Source organism: Drosophila willistoni, assembly GCF_018902025.1.
Source record: "Drosophila willistoni isolate 14030-0811.24 chromosome 2L unlocalized genomic scaffold, UCI_dwil_1.1 Seg196, whole genome shotgun sequence".
NCBI classification, from domain to species: Eukaryota; Metazoa; Arthropoda; class Insecta; order Diptera; family Drosophilidae; genus Drosophila; species Drosophila willistoni.
The window spans coordinates 8,128,234-8,148,588 of record NW_025814048.1 but is presented as its reverse complement, the minus strand read 5'-3'; the positions used below and the strand labels follow the sequence as shown (position 1 = coordinate 8,148,588).

At 35.1% G+C, this 20,355-nt stretch overlaps 3 protein-coding genes across 7 annotated transcripts; all 3 read left to right on the top strand.

Moving 5' to 3' along the window:
* Nucleotides 1-260: 260 nt before the first annotated feature.
* On the top strand, nucleotides 261-3,289 carry LOC6639907 (protein krueppel). Its single transcript, XM_023182150.2, has 2 exons — nucleotides 261-378; nucleotides 1,171-3,289. The coding sequence occupies exons 1-2, from the start codon at nucleotides 342-344 to the stop codon at nucleotides 2,664-2,666; spliced, it is 1,533 nt and encodes a 510-aa protein (XP_023037918.1). The 5' UTR covers nucleotides 261-341; the 3' UTR covers nucleotides 2,667-3,289.
* An 11,302-nt stretch (nucleotides 3,290-14,591) lies between these two features.
* Nucleotides 14,592-15,314, top strand: LOC111518370. Of its 2 annotated transcripts, none has more exons than XM_023174879.2 (4): nucleotides 14,592-14,780; nucleotides 14,845-14,942; nucleotides 15,002-15,155; nucleotides 15,218-15,314. In XM_023174879.2, exons 1-4 carry the CDS (start codon nucleotides 14,771-14,773, stop codon nucleotides 15,283-15,285), a joined length of 330 nt encoding a protein of 109 aa, XP_023030647.1. In that variant the 5' UTR covers nucleotides 14,592-14,770; the 3' UTR covers nucleotides 15,286-15,314. The 2 variants fall into 2 exon arrangements, with proteins under 2 accessions (XP_023030647.1, XP_023030646.2); XM_023174878.2 differs by having other exon boundaries at nucleotides 14,593-14,784.
* Nucleotides 15,315-16,047: 733 nt separating this feature from the next.
* LOC26529113 lies at nucleotides 16,048-18,205 on the top strand. 4 transcript variants are annotated; one of them, XR_006953953.1, is made up of 8 exons: nucleotides 16,048-16,269; nucleotides 16,331-16,428; nucleotides 16,486-16,639; nucleotides 16,701-17,088; nucleotides 17,562-17,655; nucleotides 17,721-17,818; nucleotides 17,880-18,033; nucleotides 18,092-18,205. XR_006953953.1 is itself a non-coding variant. In XM_047009949.1 (4 exons), the coding sequence occupies exons 1-4, from the start codon at nucleotides 17,569-17,571 to the stop codon at nucleotides 18,157-18,159; spliced, it is 411 nt and encodes a 136-aa protein (XP_046865905.1). In that variant the 5' UTR covers nucleotides 17,427-17,568; the 3' UTR covers nucleotides 18,160-18,205. The 4 variants fall into 4 exon arrangements, 1 of the variants encoding a protein (XP_046865905.1); XR_006953952.1 differs by having other exon boundaries at nucleotides 16,049-16,265; nucleotides 17,562-17,659; XR_006953951.1 differs by having other exon boundaries at nucleotides 16,050-16,269; nucleotides 17,562-17,659.
* The last annotated feature ends 2,150 nt before the right edge of the window (nucleotides 18,206-20,355 follow it).

The window sequence follows — 20,355 nt, the reverse complement described above, 5'->3', positions numbered from 1 at the left end:
AATAAAATATATATTAACAAAAAAATATATATATATTCAACAAAAAAAAACGCGTAATTTAACCAAATACCTCAAACCAAAATAAAAGAAACTGAAAAAAAGTTATACTACCTCATTTTGTATAATCGGAGAAACTGTGCAAAAAAACAAAAAACAAAAAACTTTCTACCTCAAAGTACAAAAAGTGCAAATTTGTTTAAAAATTAAAAAAAAAAAGTTAAAACCAAAGTACATACAAAAAAACGCTGCTCAAATGAAAATTTTTGTGTTCTAAAACTAAAATTTGGCAAATATATTTTGACAAGTGAAGATATTCAAAAACACAAGGAACAACAAAACAAATGGCCATATCTATGCTACAGGACGCACAGACACGAAGTAAGTACCAGAAAAACCTATAAAAAATATAAAAAACAAAAAACAATTTCTAAAATCAAGAAAACCAAAAAAATTTCTAAAACTAAAAAAAACAAACAATTTCTAAAACAAAGCAAAGAAATTTCCATTCAAAAAGAGCAACAAATTTCCTCGCGCTTTAACTAAAGTTTTTATTAAAGTTTTTCCCCCCTAAAAGGGAAAAAGACTCGTAACAATAACGACGTCTTAATGCCTTCAACTTACGCCATTTTGCGTCACACACACACAATGTCCAACACACACACACACACTCACTGTATTTTTGGTGGCAATTAAGTTTTGTTTACAAGTTTCTTTTTTTTTGTTGTTTCGTCGTGTAACCGGCATGTCTAACTCATTTATGCAACGCCCACCAAAACAGAGCGCCCTTTTTTCTCTCTCTTTTTTTTGGCGAGAAACTCTCTCTTTTTTACACACATGTAGCATATGTGAGAATTTTGCACGCTCTTATGTTGAATTTCGCTTGCTCTTAAGCAAACAGTTTTTTCCCTTAGATCTTTTTTTTGCTAGTCTCTGGCAGGACACGTGCCAAAATGTGAACTTTTCGTTTATTTTTCTTTCCTTTTTTTTGTTCCTGACATCGGGGTCACCATTTTACTTTGACCATTAAAGCGAATGTTTGTGACAGTTTCAGTTCGACACTCAGCAGGAGGATAACATTCAATTTTTTACACATAAAAAGAAAAAAATTTGTACGCTTGGGCAACCTTTTTGCTAACTGTCTTTTTGTTATTTTTTTGGTTCTTTTTTTAGGCCTTGCTGCTGCCTTAGCTGGCATTAAACGGGAAGAGGTCGTTGTCGATCGCTCCATGTCATTGTCGCCACCCATGTCAGCAAATACCTCGGCCAGCAGTGCCGCCATGTACCCGGCCATGGGTCTGCAACAGGCCGCCGCTGCCTCGGCGTTCGGAATTCTATCACCCACACAATTGTTGGCCGCCAATCGTCAGGCGGCTGCTTTTATGGCCCAACTGCCCATGAGCACACTGGCCACCACATTGTTTCCCCACAATCCCGCTGCACTCTTCGGGGCCTGGGCGGCCCAGCAGCAACAGCAACAGACAACACAAGGAACACACCTGCACTCACCGCCAGCGAGTCCGCATTCGCCTGTGTCGATGTCTGGATCTTCGGTTACTGGTAAACATTTACTCACATCGCCCAGCAGCACTCCCCAGCATCCGGAACCGGTGAAGAAGGCACGCAAATTGTCGGTAAAAAAGGAATTCCAGACGGAAATCAGCATGAGTGTCAATGATTTGTATCATACGCCTGGAGGACCCATTTCCCCACCATCCAGCGGCAGTTCACCCAATTCCACACATGAGGGCACCGCCACTGGTGGATCTGCTGCGTCAAAGGATCCCTCCCGGGACAAGAGCTTCACCTGCAAAATCTGCTCCCGCAGCTTTGGCTACAAACATGTCCTGCAAAACCATGAACGCACCCACACCGGCGAGAAGCCCTTCGAGTGCCCCGAATGCCATAAGCGTTTCACCCGGGATCATCATCTGAAGACACACATGCGTTTGCATACGGGCGAGAAGCCGTATCATTGCTCCCACTGCGATCGCCAGTTCGTCCAGGTGGCCAATCTGCGCCGTCACTTGCGTGTCCACACCGGCGAACGTCCCTACACCTGCGAGATTTGCGATGGCAAGTTCAGCGACTCCAATCAACTGAAGTCCCACATGTTGGTGCACAATGGTGAGAAGCCCTTCGAGTGCGAACGTTGCCACATGAAGTTCCGCCGGCGTCATCATCTCATGAATCACAAATGCGGCATCCAATCGCCACCGACACCAGCCCTCTCGCCGGCCATGAGCGGAGACTATCCTCTGGTGGCTCCCACTGCCTCAACATTGGATTCGCATGCTGCTAGCAAATTTGCCGCCATGTGCTCCAGCTATGGCGGTTCTGAGGAATCCGTTGATTTGGTCAAGAGTCCAGGCAGCGGCATGGCCATGGAGGAGGATGCTCCATTGGATTTGTCCGAAGATGGTGCCAGCTCTGTGGATGGTCACTGCTCTAGCAGCTCGGCACGCCGCAAGGCTCAAGATATACGTCGAGTATTCCGACTGCCGCCTCCCCAGATCTTGCATGTGCCCAGCGATATGCCAGAGCAGACCGAACCCGAGGATCTGAGCATGCATTCACCACGCTCCGCCGCCTCCCATGAACAGGAGCAAAACGAGGACATTGATCTGGATGAGCTCGATGATGCAGCTGCTCTATATATGCGTCATTAGAACAAAAAAGTGTTCAGTAAATAAGATTGTATATAGTGTTTCCCCTCACCCACACACTTGGTAGCTCCCCCCTCTCTCTCCCTCTCCCTCTTCCTCTCTCTCTTGAAGTGTGGTCAGCATTCATCAGATGAAGCTGTGGCCGTATCTTGATACAAAATTGAAAATTTTGATGAATTTTTGTCGGAACAGGAATTTAATGCTAAGTACAAGTAATAACTCTAAAAACAAAAAAAAAAACTACAAGAAAAAACTTAAGAAAATTGTACAAAAAAAAATACATTGCTTAAAAATTTTGCTTAATGCCATAAGATGAATCCAAAAAAACAAATCAAAAACAAAAACAAAAACCAAAATCCCAGCTAAATTGTGTGCCATTTTGTTTAGTCAAAGAAATTGTATATAGCAAACAATTGTAATTATATATAGGTAAAAACCACATATACATATATATATATAGCAAAAGCGAATCCAAATCAAAGTCCCCCCTCCTCCACTTAATTATAATTTCTTAGTATAAATTCATTTAATTAATTTCTAATTTTAATTCTCAAAGAAAAAAACACACGCCAATGCCAATAACAAATACAGAAAATCAAAATTAACTTTAAGTTATTACAGCAACAACAAAAAAAAAAAGAACAAAAAATATATAACAAATTTTTTTAGATATAATTGCCATTGAAAAATGTTTTGTTTGCCATATAATTATTATTTAAAATTTTATTGCATGAATCTCGTTTATTTTTATATTATGCTTATTATTATTATTAATTTAAATAAAAAAAAAACATGAAAATATATTGAAAATCAAAACAGAAACTCATTTTTAACTTTTTTTATTTTTTTAACTTAGTTTTTCCCTTTTATTTAAACAGAAAGACATTTTTAACATTTTTTTATTTGATTTAACTCAGTTTTTCTCTTTTGTTTTTAACAAATATCCAATGAATATATGTATAACTACATACCTATATATATATATACATATATATCTAACAACATATATCATTTAAATAGTTTAAAAAAGAAAACTTTTAGATAAAAATATTAAGCAAAAGTGAACCAAGTAAAAACAGGAAGAAATACTATAACCGATTACCTCCAGAAACCTCTTTGTATCAAAAAACAAACAAATTGTTGTGAGCTCCAGCATACATATATATACAAATAGATATAAACAATAGCAACAATTTGTGCAAATATGTATGTACAATACACATGAATTTATATACAAAAGAAAACAAAAAAACAAAAACTCACCCAAAATTCCATTAGATATATCAATTTTTATGCATATTTTTAAAAGGAAACCCCAAAAACAAAAAAAAAAACAGAGTTACTTCTGCATTTAGTAGAAATAATTGTAAGTGTATATGTATATACATATATATATATATACATACATATATACACATCTAATTATAAGCCTTGTATATATATAATGAAAAAAAACATAAACCAAATGCAAAAATTACTAAACACAAACATATTTATAATAATTTTAGTGCAATCTTTGGTTATCTATTTTATGCTTAAAAACAAAAAAAAAGCGAAAAATTTTTTGTTAAATCATATATAAATACGTAAACAAAAAATGCAACAATTATGTAATTTTCTTTGTTCATTCAAAACAAAAAAGTGTATGGTATACAAGTTCCTCAACAATTAAATAATTACAAATGAAATAAAGCCAAATAGTAAGCGCAATAACCGATTCAATATCGGTTCAATTAGCGTTCCTAAACAAAAACCTCACTCACACACACACACACACCATGTATGTTTTAAAATAATAACTATCTAATTATATATATCTATGTAAATGTTAGTTGTAAAGTCAATTCTCTCTTGTATATAAAAACATATATATATAGAATTATAATCAATATAGAAATCAAATATCCGGCTCAGTATGTGCAATATATTTAAGTGTATATGATTAATCCACACACACATTATGCAAATATTTCGTAAAATTATATAAACGAAGCAAAAAAAAAAAGACAAAACTCTTAGTGAAATTCATAAAAATCACCTAAATTAATAACTTGAATCTAAATCTATAAGCATTATCTTTCGGCTTGGAACACATTCGATGGATTTTCTAGTTTGTATTGTTGTTGTATTTTTCAAGCATTTTAATTCTATTGATAAACCGATTATAAATACATATATGATTATTATTACACTAAATCTTAATTAATCATTAATTTTTAATGTGTTTTACGATGAAAAAAACAAAGAACAAACCAAATTGAACAAAAAAATATATATTACAATATTGTGTTAAACCAAAAATTACACGATGTTTTCATTAAAATTTTTACAAGATTTTTACTATTGATGGTACGATTTCTAAAAGATTTTGATAGAAAAAACAGTCAGAGTTGAAATTATAAACTTTTAAAACTTTCTTGGTGTAAATGCTTCTAATAATGAAAGTGAATTTCGAATGTTTTTAGATCTAAAGATATATTGGCACAAGTTGTATACAAGTTTTGGGCGATGTTAGCCAAGTTTTACTTCAATTTTGTCTATATCAATTTTGCCATTTCTTTGTTCATTTGAGATGATTAGAATTAAAGCTATTCTCTTTTTTTTTAACAATCAATTCTATTATTGTTTTAAAGCGTTTTCGAACTTGTTGTTCTCAGTTTCGAATTGAAACTTTCGAGTGAAATGCCAATCGCTTTGCTAAATTTATTTAGGTAGTCTCTCAATTTAATTCTCCTAGTAGATACAGATCTTCATCATTTATTTATTCATCCATTCATTAATTCACACAATAATAATGTACATATTCGTTTCTGTGAGCATTATAAGTAAAGAGTTCGCACTTGTATAAAGTATTTTCTACCTAAAAGGTAGTTTACAAAGTTTACGATATACATAGTTAATGAATATAATAATTAGTGCAAGGTGTGAGGTGCAAAGTGTAGAAAAAACCCAAGGAAAGATCTTAAATAGGGAATAAAAAACCAAAAAAGGAAATTAACAGAAAAACATTTTTAAGATAATGGTATTAATAATATCCATCTTTTTGCTGGCTCTATTAATCTTTTCATTCAACTGACTAAAAGTCAATCAATTTGAAATCGAGAAATTCGAATCGGAAACCAAAACGAAAACGAGAAGGAGATCATAATGATATTTCTTATTATAGAGCTCTAGTAAGTACGACAAAGTGAATTTATTTAAATACAACTTGTTTTTACCATCGATTTTTATTAATACTTCATTATATCATGTTCAAATTTCAATCCTGAAATTCCAGGAAATGTCAACTTCGCATGGTCATAGAGTTGGTAACTCCAGATAGTGTGAGTAAAAATAAGAAAGAGAAGGATTAGCATCATTCTTGATGAAGGACCTGGTTATAAAATTAATGGCTAAGTAAAAAAAATTGTTGTTTTATTTGTTTAATATTAGTTCATAAAGGAAAAACGTCTTCTGTAATGCAAAAGAAATCTTAATTATTAGTTAACTCTTGAAACAATGGGGGAAAAAAACGAAATATATAATAAATTACTATAAAAACAATATAGAATTATATAGTATTAAGTATTATAGAAAAAAAAGTTGGTACTTTCGACCAAAACAAATATGCTCATTCAAGAAGTGTATGGAAAGTATAAGAAAAAAGGAAGAAAAATTAGCTTCAAACTCTAGGAAAGACCATTTTCTTATATTTTCTCGCCAGCCCACACCAAATCACTTTCCTCCCTCCCCTCTCCTACACCAGGCAAAAAAATCATTCTACACAAGTAAAGGCGACAACGGGCAACATTATATAAATTTTTAATTTATGCAAACGAAGCCCTTTCGCATTATTTTACATTTGCCACGAGACGCCCCACTAATGCTGTCGCCACACACAACCCCAAACCCAAAACCCAACCAGATGCCCCCGCATCAACCTACACCCTATCAACCTGCCACCCCTAGCTAAAATTTTTTGAATTTTTCTTTTTTTCTTTTCGTTGTTTTGTGTTGCGGCAGCAGCTGAAAAGGAAAAAAAGAAAAGTAACTCGCGCGGCGCAGCCAGAAAAATGTCACAGTGTTTCTTCCATTTAATCTCCAGCGAGAGCAAACAACAACAACAACAACAAAGGGGAAGGGGAAGGGGAAACCACCCAATAACCAACAGTGAGCTGAAGCAGCTCCATCATCCACCCACTCAGGCCAGAGACGCCAACGCCTCCATTTCTTTGTGCCCCTTTCAACAGCCGAAAAAAGGCTTCATGTACAATATATATAAAAAAAAAGATATATATATACCTATATATACAAAATGGCAGCATGTATTACATAAAAAGGCGTCTTATGTGCTTACATAGAAACGGGAACGATAAGGAGAACAAGGACGAAGCCCGTCTCGACTCTCCTGCTTATTAGCATTTTAGCCTTTACTCTGACAGAGCGTATACAAGATGATGATGATGATGATGAAGCAAACCAGTTTCTCTCAGTGCATTTTCCATTTTTCAGCTTTCGAGTAAATGATTTAGACTTTTCTTTTTGTTGTTGTTGTTGTTGCCAAATGAGTTTACGAGTGTTTGGTAAGAAAAGGAAACCAGAGCAAAATGAGAGAAAGCAAACCGAAAACCAAAAGCAAAAAAAAAAGGCAGGCAAAATAAATTTAAAGGCTTCGGCGCGTCAGCTACCACTCCTTCTCCCTCTCACCATTCCCCTCTACCCGCAGCAGAAACGCTGCTCATTATTCAAATTGAAAAATTATGATTTGCGCCCACAAACTCTCGACCAGTCCAAGTCGAGTAGAAGAACTTGGCCAGCCAACGAAGCGAACGCGTTCTCTAATAAGCTGCCTCAAGTGCAATGGGCTGCGGCTCAAACGGGTGGGGCGAAAGGGGCAGAGTGTGAGAGAGACAGAGTGCTTTTTGGGGTTGTATTTGGTGGGGGGGCGGACGAAGAACGACAGCTGAGACTGGGTTTCATTATCCCTGCGGCCATTCGCCTCAATTAAATGTGTAAAAATTATGAGCGTTATTAATATTAGGGGGAGCTTGTCGCTTTTTTTTTAATGTTCGTTTCGCTTTTTCTTCTTCTTCTTCTTAGTATTATTTTGGCTTGGCTTAGTTGATTTTGAATAATTGCAATTTACAACTGAATCTTTAAACAAATCTTTTTAGTAGTTCATATATATTTAAATGGCATCTTGACTTAATCTTACTTAAATGACGTTTAAAAATTGGGCAAAAGGGCATACAAATCAGGTGAGAGTAATGTTTATGATTTGACAAGCAAAACTAAGATTTGAAACTGAACAATTTGGATATTAAGAAACCAATTAGAGTCTATAAAAAGTATATTTCAAAAATTTCTAGATCTAAAGGTCTCTAGCTTCATTTATGGAGCAATAAAACAAAAGATAAACTCACCCTACTTATATATATCATATCATAATCATAATTATAATATCGTATATATAAACTCACCCTATTTATATCTTATATCATAATTATAATATCATATATGCTCAAAATTGAAATCGTATATGAAAAATATATTGCGAAAATTTAGACTTCAGGCAAGTTAAGTCCAGAGGGCATATGGGAAATGTTTTTCAGTTTTATTTTAATGAAGATTTGTTACAATTCTAATACAGGACGAAAGCCTTGAAATGTAGACAAAGAGTTATACAAGCATTGAAAAGGATTCAATGCATGAATGAACAGAGACTAAAAGCAAATGAAAGAAAGGAGAAAAGAAAAAAAAACCAAAAAAACAGGATTTCTAGACAATTGTTTTTGCACAAAACTATTAACCCTCTTGGTTAACTACTTTTTTTTACCCCTCTCCCTCACTCTCTCAAACTTATTTTGGTCTCTTTCTACCCCTGGTCGTGCACGGCTGGATGGCGGAAAAAGGGCATGCAAATTTCGGCCAACACAATTAGCCAGGGCTAGGATCAGAAAATCAGTAAATCAGCATTCAAGCAAACAAGGACAAAAATGCTGTAAGCGATGCGAATATTTTTTTTTTTTTTTGCAACACAGCAGGCTAAAACGCAAAAGGAGAAAGTATAACAAACAAGCAGGACGAAGGACAACACACACACACACACACACAGACACAGCATGTTGCGAATTTATTTGCCTGTTCTTTTTTAAGTGCTTACCAAGTAAAGAAAAAGGGAATGAAAGAGAGAAAAGCAACAGAGAAAAAACTCTCATTATAATTTCACATTTAACAATTTTTACTCCTTTTCGTTTGGAATTTACGAGCCACAAGCAAAAAGGAAGCATAAGAGAACGAGAGTGCCAGGACTCGAACTTGCTTTGACTTCAATCTTCTTACCCCTCGCGTACTTAGCAAGAGGAAGAAGAAAGGAGATGGCAGCAGCAGCAGCAGCAGCAGAAAACAACCCTCCCTCAAAGTAGAGTCGAGCAGAGGAACTCGGAGCAAAGCAGAGCAGAGCAGAGCTCAGGCAGCGACGATAACGACAAACTCATTTGCATACGAAGTGCTTTCGCTTTTTCTACCCCTACTCCCGGACCCCAACCCCTTCCCGTTGTTTACGAATGGCGGCAGAAGCGCCACCTGTACGCCTTTGGGTGTGTGTGTGTGTGTAAGAGAGAGAGAGAGAGAAAGATGGCCCTGCGAGGGATTTGGCATCTCGTTTTGGCCTTGGCTTTAATCAAAGAGTTTAATGCTGGCTGACTGAATGACTGACTGGGTGAGCGAACGACGTGAGCTCCGTTCCTTAGCTCGCTGCTCATTATCAAGCATCGTGCGTAAAACTCATTGAGACGTTTTGTAGCATAGCCTCCCTACCCCCCTCCCCACCCTCTCCCATCTACCAATGCTTCCCCCCTTTGCAGTGGCTTTCGACTTTGACTCATTTTCCTTCTCATTCTTCGCTGTCGTTATTTGTTTTTCTCAAGTTGCACGAAAATCAACGTAAAAGCGAAATGAAGAAAATTTTGTTAAAAAAAAGAGGAAGAAGCAGGAAAAGAATTACCAAACAACCCCTTTGGCTTTGCCATGGCTAAAAGGAGGAAGTAAAAAAGGAGTGGGGCGAAGAAGAAGCAGAATCAGCCAAGACCAAGTGGAGGTGGTAAATGGGGAAAATGCTAAAGGAAATGCCAAGGCGAAAAGCAAAAGCAAAAGAAATGAGCGTATATTATTCATGGTATTAATGTCGCGAACAAAATGAGTGGAAGGGGTGCGCTTAAAGCGGAGCGCGGGGTGATGAGGTGGCATAGAGAGAGAGGGGGCTAAAGCACGTTTTGACTCTCAACATTCATTTCAAGTACTCCAACTCCAATTCCAACTAAAGGCAAAGTAACAAGGGGGACTTAAAGTTTAAACTTTTTTTTTTTTTTTTTGTTCTAAGTGCATGTGTTGAGGTTGATGAACCAGTTAATACGGAACAAAAGTAGAAGAAAAGCATAAGAAATAAAGAAAAAAATGTGTAAGGAAGTAAAAGCATTCAAAAGGCGAGCGTTAATTCCTAAATAATGATTCAAATCTATAGAAGGAAGAAAGAAACTTAATTATACAGTTTACCGATTCATGTAGGTATTATGTGGGGGTGTTTTCACCCTTTTAACCATCTCACTTACATATCAATTTCCATTTCTACACCCACAAACTTTTAGCATCTAGGCAAATTTTTGAGTAGAATTACAACAGTTCTATGATGAAAACGCTGATGATTAAGTGAACATTAGACAACCCACAAAAACGCCCACGCCACACACCCTCACGCACACACACACACACACACTCACACACACAGACGAGCACCCACACTGTTACTGCCATATGTTGAACCATTTTTATTTTATTTGCCACAAAATTTCGACAATTTTGGACAAATTTACATGCATAAACCGCGGCGGCGTCGGCGGCGGCAACGGAAATGGCAATTGCCCAAACAACAACACCAACTACACACACGATTTCCAGCGGTTTTTGCATCACCCAATCCCCTGGGTAAGGACTCTGAGACCCTTTCTTCCCCCTTTATTTTTTGCGTATGTGTATTTGTTGGTTTTTCAAGTGAAAAAAAAGAGAAAAAAAAAAACGATTTGAAAATCATATGCATGGTGCTGGTAGTAAAAGGGGGATGGGGGAACTCGGAGGGGTTTAGATGTTTGCTTGTTGACATTTCTGTCTATGTGTGTATGCGTGTGTGTGTGTGTGTGTTGTGGCAGGACAGGGCAAACGAAAGAGAAGCAAAAAAAATACCAAGTAAAGTGAGCTATCAACAAGCTATCATTCACTACACATATGGGCATATCTATATGTCTATGTGTGTGTGTGTGGTTGAGAGGGAAAGTGCGAGTGTGTGTGTGTGTTATGGCAAACTGTTGATGCGATTTAAGTGATTTGTTTTGCGGGTTTCCCAACGCGAACAAGGACTTGTTTACATATATTATATTTTAACATGGCAAAATAAGTAGGCAATGGAAAAAAGTATAGCATACATTTAAGCGCAACGACCACTGGGGGTTGAGAGAGACCTGTAATAGAGAGGTCAGTTCCATTATTATTGATAAAATGTATGGGCGTGACAAAACTTGATTCAATTATAACCCATAGACTGAGCCTAAAAGGATTTTTAGGTGAGATAGTGGTGGGTAGGGGGGTGAAGAGAAAGAGAGAGGAAGATTTTCTCTCCATTTGGCCAGAGAATGTATGTATTATTAAATAATGCAACATTTTGCTTTCATTTCCAGTTCTAATGGGTTTTCTAATTCGCTTAAGGGATAAAGGACACATACGAAGAGGACATAAGTAAGTGTGTGTGTGTGTGTGTGTGTGTGTGAGAGAGTGTGGCTAGAGCCTTTTACCAGCTCTAGCCTTTTAACTAATTTGCGGCACGAGCCTAATGCAATTTCTGCTTCCTGGACATCAAAAGGACTATCAGCCATCCTCCGCAAAGTGCTTCTCCTTCATATCCTTGAGCCCTTTTCTTCATTGCTGCCTATCCACAAAATATGCAAAGCGTAATTTAACAGACCAATAAAACAAAAAAGAATATATAATTTTTATATATGTATTTTTTAATTACCTTTCATATCCGTTTGCAAGTGGCTAGGACAGACGGCTATATCCTTTTAATAAGCCAGTCTCTCCTTTGCATAACAACAAGGAAAACATTAATTAGAATGCAGACAAAAGACCAGAGACGAGATGGCGATGAGAGAGAGAGAAATAAGCAAATTAACAGGCCAAGCCAGGCCAGGCCAGAACAGAGCAGGACTTTGCATAAATGAAAGGATAATCAGCATATCAACCGTTTTCCTTCTTGCCTAGATCCTTTTTGCCACGACAAAATGGCGTGCAATTAACATGGAAATGATTTTGTTTGACACCCACAGCAAAAGTTTTCCACCGTTAAGGACAAAAGGCTGTAACTCCAACTCCAAAGAACTTTGGGCCCTTCATCCTGGAGGGTTAAATTAGCGTCAAAGAGAAGCCCAGGCAGTAAGGACAATGCAGCGGGCATAATTTAATATTGCCCATTAAGCGCGGCCATTAATGAATGAAAGACGAAACCTTGCGACTGCGCAGAGATCCCCCCAAACGATGCCCGGCCAGGACGGTCCTGGACGCCTGGCCTGGGCCTGGGCCATGGCGAGTAATTAAGTTTATGCCAAGTACAAAATTTAATTTCGTTTGCCACCCCTTTTTGAGAGCGGCAGTTTGTGTGTGTGTCTGTGTGTGTGTGTGAGTGAGTGGATGGGGGGATGTAAGTTGGCTTTCATTTTGTGTTGAGTATTTTTTTGTTTTTTGTATTTTTTATTTTTTTTGTTTTTAATGCCTTTTGAAGTATTCACTTCACTCTCTCTCTCTCTCTCTCTCTCTCTCTCCTCTTTCTTTTCATTTTGCTGTAAGCATCTTAACGGCATCATTTGCCTTGCCCAGGTGGCTACGCACTTTTTCTTCCATTTTATATACCCTAAGAAAATTTAAGTGTTGCCGACCACAAAATAAGTACATATATATGTATATAGATTCTTGAACGAAAGGATCCACGATAAATGTTAATCAAAAGTCTGTTTCTTGAATGATTTTTGACATTTATAGCTTACTACTGTCAATGTCAAATATAAGAAAACCTGAGCAAAGTTATTTACTTAAAGAATACAGACAGAATTATAGAAAGTTCAGATTTAATCGACGTTATCTTTCATATATTAGAAGTATAGAAAGTTCAGATTTAATCTACATTATCTTTCATATATTAGAAGTATAGAAAGTTCAGATTTAATCTACCTTATTTAATACATGAAAGATAACGTATATTAAAACTGAACTTTCTATAAGGAAATGATGCCTATTTAATATATGAAAAATAGAAATTTAAGCATAATTTCCTTTAAAAAAGTTCAGATTTAATCTTCGTTTCCTGTTTAATATATGAAAAATAGAAATTTTAGCATCATTTCAGATTTAATCTAACTTTATATATTTAGTATATTTAATATATGAAAGATATAATAGGTGTAGAATGTTCAGATTTAATCTACATTATCTTTCATATATTAAATACAAATTTAAGCATCATCTCTTGATTTTATTATTAAAACTTCAACTTATGTATAGGGTATACAGAAAGCGTTACGAACAAAAAGTGTATTTCCTTGAGATATTTTTTTTTTGCGTTAATGTAGAATTTTCTTTGCTTTTTGTCCATGATGATGGTATTATATATGTATATGCGTTGAAGGGGGTGGGGAGGTTATTGTGGGGCAGATGGGTGGCTACTTATAATTTTTAATTGGTGTTTGAAGTATGGCTTAAGTAAGATGGGTAAAATGTGTGGGGAAGGGGGTTGAAATGGTTAAAACTAAGCTAAGGAAATGAATTTCATTTGCCTTTAAGTGCTGCTTGCTCCCCATCACTTGTTTTCCTTCTCTAACTGTGCCTGTCTCTGTCTGTCTGTCTGTCTGTCTGTGCCTCAACCCTCAGTGTTTTCTGCTGTGTGTGGCATATTGCAAAATCATAAATCAATAATTTCCCATAAAGCCAAAAGGATTCCCATCATCGAACCAAACAGGCGGGCATATTTTTCAAATTAAAAAAAAAAATGTAAAAAGAAAAGCGCGAAGAACGCGAAAAACATTTTACATTGCCCCACTGCTGCATAATCAGCCTCCGTTTCGGTTGCTGCCACAGAGACGTTGGCTTCGCTGCCACGCTTCCAGCTCGACGATGCGCATAAATTAAGTTAACCCCTCACAAGAGCAAAAAGGACACACAGCAACAACAACAACAAAAACAATATATATCTATATATATGTATACACGTCGCGCGTCTGCCTCATTTTTTTTTTTTTTTTGTTCATCTACTTTTTATATTCAGCGTAATGTATTTTGTGATTAACTTTCGTTTTGCATGCCACACTGCGTGGCACACCTCACTTCTTTCCTCTCCACACCGTTTTTTTCTTGTTGTTGTTGTATTTTTTATTTCCAAGTTGCAATCTCAACCCTTTTTTGCCTGCATCCTGTGGGTCGTTGTCTCGGTCCACGTTTTTTTCTTTTCCGTTTTTTCAGCAGAGTAATTTTTCAGAGTTTTCAGTTCAGTTTTTTGCTGGTTGCTAAGTTTTATGAATTTGGAGTTTTTTAAGCGGATATTCGGATGCTGGGTGGGTTGGTTTTTTTTATTCTCACTTGCAGGCAACAAGAGTATGAAAAACAGGGTGCCTATATATCATTACTTACATATATAAGTAAATTTATCCTCTTGTATGTTCGAAAAGTTTACAACTCTAAAATACGTTTTGTCTAGATTTTCGTTTCCATTATAGAGAAATGGAATGTTTTACCTTTTCACAGGTTACAGACAGGTTCAAGTTATTCAAAGGGATTTTTATATTAATACTTAAAAAATAAATTTTCAAGAAGAAGGCATAGAAATTATGAAATGATATGACTATATAGTAGGCACATATTTTTACATAAGAAAAATTTTGTTTACCAGTTCAATTTCAATCGAAAGTTCAAATTTTGTTTTTGTGAATTATTAATTTTGAAATTCCTGTAAAAATGTTGAAAAAACCGACTCCATGGCAAAGTAGTTTTATCGTGGGCTATGTGGCTGCTATATTTAGTGGCTTTTGCATGGGATGGAATGTAGTAGGTAACGCAATGTCAACTCTAATCACAATATGACCAAATTCAAACTCTTTATTTACTACAGAAATAGCCGAAAAACGCGATACACTATTAATTCTCGAAATTGTATCATGGGCAATCACAATCGTAGGCGCTATAATACTTCACATAGGAGTCATCAAGGTTGTATAATTTGAATAAATTGTATTTTAAGAAACTAATTTCCTTTTTTGCGCTCTTAGGAAACCAAGCTTCCAATAATAGTATGGATCGTAGTAGCTTTTATATGCGGAATTTTTCTGCTAGTAGTACGGATTATACATTTATCGAATAAATGGGAAGACGCTTCGACTCTTTATATCACCATTAAAATACTTATAACTGTGTTACTAGTAGGTAAGTTATCGTCAACAGAATATGCGCTTATAAAACAAAATAAATATTTTATATATTTACAGCTCTCACTGTCCTGTATATTGTATGTCCATATTTCTACATTGTTCAGCTCAATGAAGAGGGAAAATAAATATATATAAAATTGCTTTGTGAAATAAATATTCAACTCTATCTACATATTTAGTTGTGATTTATAGCCGCTCCATATTACAGCAATATTCGATTAACGTTACAAGTTTTCGATAGAAATAATCTATATGAAGCAGGGCTGCTTTGAAATAATTGAAAGAGATGAGTAAGGCGGAAATTTCTGGAGATAAAATGAGAAATTATATGGTCATGTCTTTGAAGCATCTAAACTAAAAGCCTTCTAGGGAAAGTTCTAAAACCTTTTCAAAGAAAAATGTTCCACACAGGGTGCAGGAAAAAGTGTTCTATGTATGCTCTTCTTTCGTTATACTCTGTATTTGGACATGAGACAAAATATGTTCTTCTTGCGAAACAGAAGTATACACATTCGTCTCATTCTGTTTTTTTCACTCACTCATATTCTACTCAATTCGAATGTATTCAATGTGGCTTTGTTATGAATGCATTCATGCAGACGTTTAGTATAGATGATGGACATGGAAATTCAAAATAAAATATTTGAATTAACCCATAAATATGTATTTGTCCTCAATTTGTTACCCTACATCTTTTTAAAGGCATTTGTTTGAAGATTTTCTGCTTTTATTGTTTGAATCAAAAGTAGTTACCAATTTTCTCATTTGCCAAATATTTTTTATTATTTTTACTCAGTTTTAACCATAAAACTAACTCCGATGCTTAAATTAAGTAAACAAATACGATATATTCAAAAAAATTTCAAATATTTTTTAAATTTAAAACCACAGAGAAGTAGGCATTGCAAGTAATGTAGAATAAATTTCGTTTTTCTAGACTTTTAGTTCATTCGATCAGAAATTTATCTCAATACTTTCTATAAAAATTTTGTAAACGAAATTATTAATTAGTGTAAAAATGTGTAAATCTTCTCCAAGGCAAAACGCTTTTATAGTGGGCTATATGGCGACGATCTTTAGTGGCATTGGCATCGGATGGAATGCAGTAGGTAAAGTAATACGAATGACAAATTCTAGTATGACCAAATTCAAACTCTTTGTTTATTTAAGAACTGGCCAATAAACATGAAACATTATTGGTTCTCGAAATCGCGGCATGGATAATCACAATCGTCGGTGCTTTTTTTCTTCACGTTGGAGTTATAAAGGTAATTATTAAGCAAATTATTGTGGTTTATAGAAACCAATTTCCTTTTTCCATTTAGGAAATCAAGTTGCCACTAATAATATGGATCGTAATAGCTATTGTATGCGGAATTTTTCTTCTTATAGTACGGGGTTTACATCTATCTAGAAAGTGGCATAAATCTGAGACCCTTTATATAACTTTCAAAATAATAGAAAATCTCATACTTATAAGTAAGTCTTTTTTGATAGAGAACATGTACTTATAAGAAATTAAAATAATATATATTTACAGTTCTCACTATCGTATATGTTCTCTGTCCATATTTATACATAATTAATCTCAACGAAAGTGGAAAATAAATTTTTTGAAATTTCATTGTGAAAGAAATAAATACTCAACTTTATCTATTCAGTTGTGATTTACACCCTTTCCATAATGCAGCGCAATGTTCGATTAACATTTGAAGTTTTCGATAGAAACTGTATGTAGCAGGGTTGATTTGGATAAATTCAATAATTGATAAGGTGATCAAATGAGCTATTATTAAGACTGTTGGATGATTTATCGTCATGCCTTCGAACTATCTGAATATAATGAGTATACTAAAACTAAGTGTCTTGGGGAACAGGTCTCTAAACTTTTCCACATAATGTTTTGGGATTCGAAAACAAAATACGAGGTAAGCAATAATCTTCAATCTATAAGATTACATATTTTTATTTTAAATAAAAAGTAATTTTGGAAATTTTATCACACGCCAAGTATTTTTTTCTCATTCTTAAATATGTTAGGAACAATATTAACTAGATTCGATCTTTTAATTATTTTGATTATTAGTATATGACACAATTGTAAACTCTGACATCCTTACTATTTTTAGACGATAACTATCAGCAGCCACAGCAATCGAGAAAAGGAATGTTTTTAACTCTTGACAGAAAGTAATTTTTATTTTTACAAATTCGATATATTAAAAAAAAAATTTTGAACTTTAAAAACATATTGAAAAAGGTTTGCCCTTATGAAACGAGATAGTAGGCAAACATTTTTATGTAGAAAAAATTTTGACTATCATTCAGTCATAGATTTATCTTAATACTGTCTATAAACATATTTTTCCGTTTAAATATTTTAATCGAAATTATAAATTAGTGTAAAAATGTGCAAAACGACTCCAAGGCAGGATGCTTTTATAGTGGGCTATTTGGCAACGATCTTCAGTGGTATTGCCATCGGATGGAATGCAGTAGGTAACGTAATGCAAATGCTAATTGACCATACGTTCAAATTTAAGCTCTCTATTGCCTACAGAACTGTCCGAGAAACATGAATTATTATTAGTTCTCGAAATTGTGGCATGGGTAATCACAATCGCAGGCGCTCTTTTCCTTCACGTTGGTGTCATTAAGGTAATTATTTAAGCATTTTTAAGCATTGAGTTTTGAGATTAGAATTTCATTTTTCATTTAGGAAACCAAGATTCCAATTATAATATGGATCGTAGTTGCTTTCATATGCGGAATTTTTCTTCTTATAGTACGGGGTATACATTTATCTTATAAATGGAATAAAGCATCGGCTGTTTATATCACTTTCCAAATATTAGAAAATCTGATACTAATAAGTAAGTCTTTTTTGATAGAATAAGTTATTGATTGAATATAAATAACTTTTATTTACAGTCCTCACTGTCGTGTATGTTGCGTGTCCATATTTATATGTTATGGAACTCAACGAAATAGAGCAATAATTTGATGCGAAATGCCGTTGTAAAATAAACATTTCACTCTATCCGATGTGTTTCAGTTGTGATTTATTCTGATAGATTCTCAAAATCAGCCTATCGATTTGTCCTTCTCATTTGATTTTTCTGCTAAGTATATCGAAGTTAGTTATCCACCTTAAAGCCTTAAGAGGGAGTTAAAGAAGAGGGAGAGAGAGTTAATAAAGTGCATTAATGAAGAATTTTAAATTTCTAACGATATTCATTTGTTTATTGATTCAAAAGCATATAGTTTTTAGGTCTGTCGACTTTATTTTTGCAGATATTTGAGAACAGCAAGTTTTTAAACTGTAAATTAGTGATGGCGAATAAAAATCATTAATCGATTATTCAATTATATGTTTTATCGATTAGTGTGCGCGACTTTTATATTAAGATTAATCAAAAGACGAGTAAGTAATCGATTACTCCAACGATTTTTTAAAATTTTGGCGAATTTGTGGTACTCTTAAAATTTATGAGTAAGGTGACTCAAATGGAAGCAACAGCAAATGATTTTTGAAACAAAATGTGTTGTTGCAGTGAATATTTGAGCCATTAATCGATTTCCGATTCCATTGATGGAAAGTTATTTATCGATAAAAATAGATTTTACCTATAAAATTTTACAGAAAACGATTAATTAGGACTCGTAAACGAGAACAGACCTAATTACGTGAGAGATGGATGATAGAATGATCTGATCTGAATCAAATTTGAAAATTCTTACTTAGTCTGCAGGAACAGGATATTTTACTACTCCTAGATGTTACTCATTGCTAAGAAAATGAATATAAATCTCAACATTGATTAGACTTGATTCCAATTAGATCAATCTATTACCCTTTTTTGGAAAGCGTAATCACTTTGTTGGGTAAAAATTGACAAGTTTCAGAGATACAAATTTTAACAAAGGAATAGTTCCTTCATATTCCCCGCTACCATATCCATACTTATGTATTTGGATTACTCTACAACTTCAAACTCATGCAAAAACTTCAAGTGTTGCGCAACACCCTGTATTTTAGCTAGGATAATGTAGATTCAACTCTTTTTTTATATTTTTTTTTCAAACCGTTGGCCACATGAACCCAAATTATTCTACCCGAGCACATGCTAAAGTACCCACGTTTTTTTTTCTAGATTTTTTTTGTTTAACCCTTGCAGGGGTCTGTCTACATGAATATTCACTTGTCAAATACACAAAACAAAGAAAAAAACTGTACCCAGAAAACAAAATCCAGGCATTTTTTTTGAAAGGATCGTCTCTGGGGTAAGTTTTTAAAACTTGATTTTCGAAATCCCAACAACAACACGCAAACGAAATGCAAATTAAAAGTTATGGAAAACCCTTTGAAAAGGGTTGTCCCCAGCCGCAGGACTTTCAATGTAGAGTTGTCTGGGTAACAGCTCAAAAAAAAAAAACGAAAAAAAAATTCTGAGGGGTGCGTCTGTCGTGTGTCCTGCCAGGCACAGTCTCACTTTTTTTTTGAATATTTAATTTTTTTTTTGGTATGCAAATGCCGGCTGCTTTAAAAAAAACAACACCCCAAAGAGAAAGAGAGAGTGAGAGCGAGAGAGAGAGAGAGAGTGAGAAAGATGAGATCTATAACTAGAAATTGGGATTGCAATTTAGGATTTCGAATTGTTTAAAAAGGGTTTCGGTTTCGGTTACGGTTACGATTTTCTATTGACTGACTTGCCTGCAGTTTGTAGTTTTTCTTATTTTTTTGTTGCATTAGAGTTTGCATATGACGATAATCCTGGCTTAAGGGCCGCACACGAGGAACAGGAGAGACAAGAAGACGAAGAAGGAGGATGATGAGGAGGATCCTTTGGCATGCAATTTGCGTAAAGGATGCGTCTGGCACACGTCTCTCTTTCTTTTACTCTCTGTATACACTGAGGCGGAAATTAGTTTTCCCTTCATTGGGCGTCTCATTTACGCCTATTAACATTTCTGACAGCAGCTGCTATAAAGGTAAAAGACAAACTATCAAAGGATTTTGCTCGTGTCTTTGACATCTCCTGTGGCGTGGCTGACCTTTCGGACGCCAACTTCTCCTCTCCCCAATAGTCTCATGTAAATGCCTTGGGCAAATAGAATGGTCAACCTGGCCGAGAAGGGCAAGCACATGTTCAAACACTGCAGTTTGCACAGCTTGGCTTTATTTTCCTCCCCAC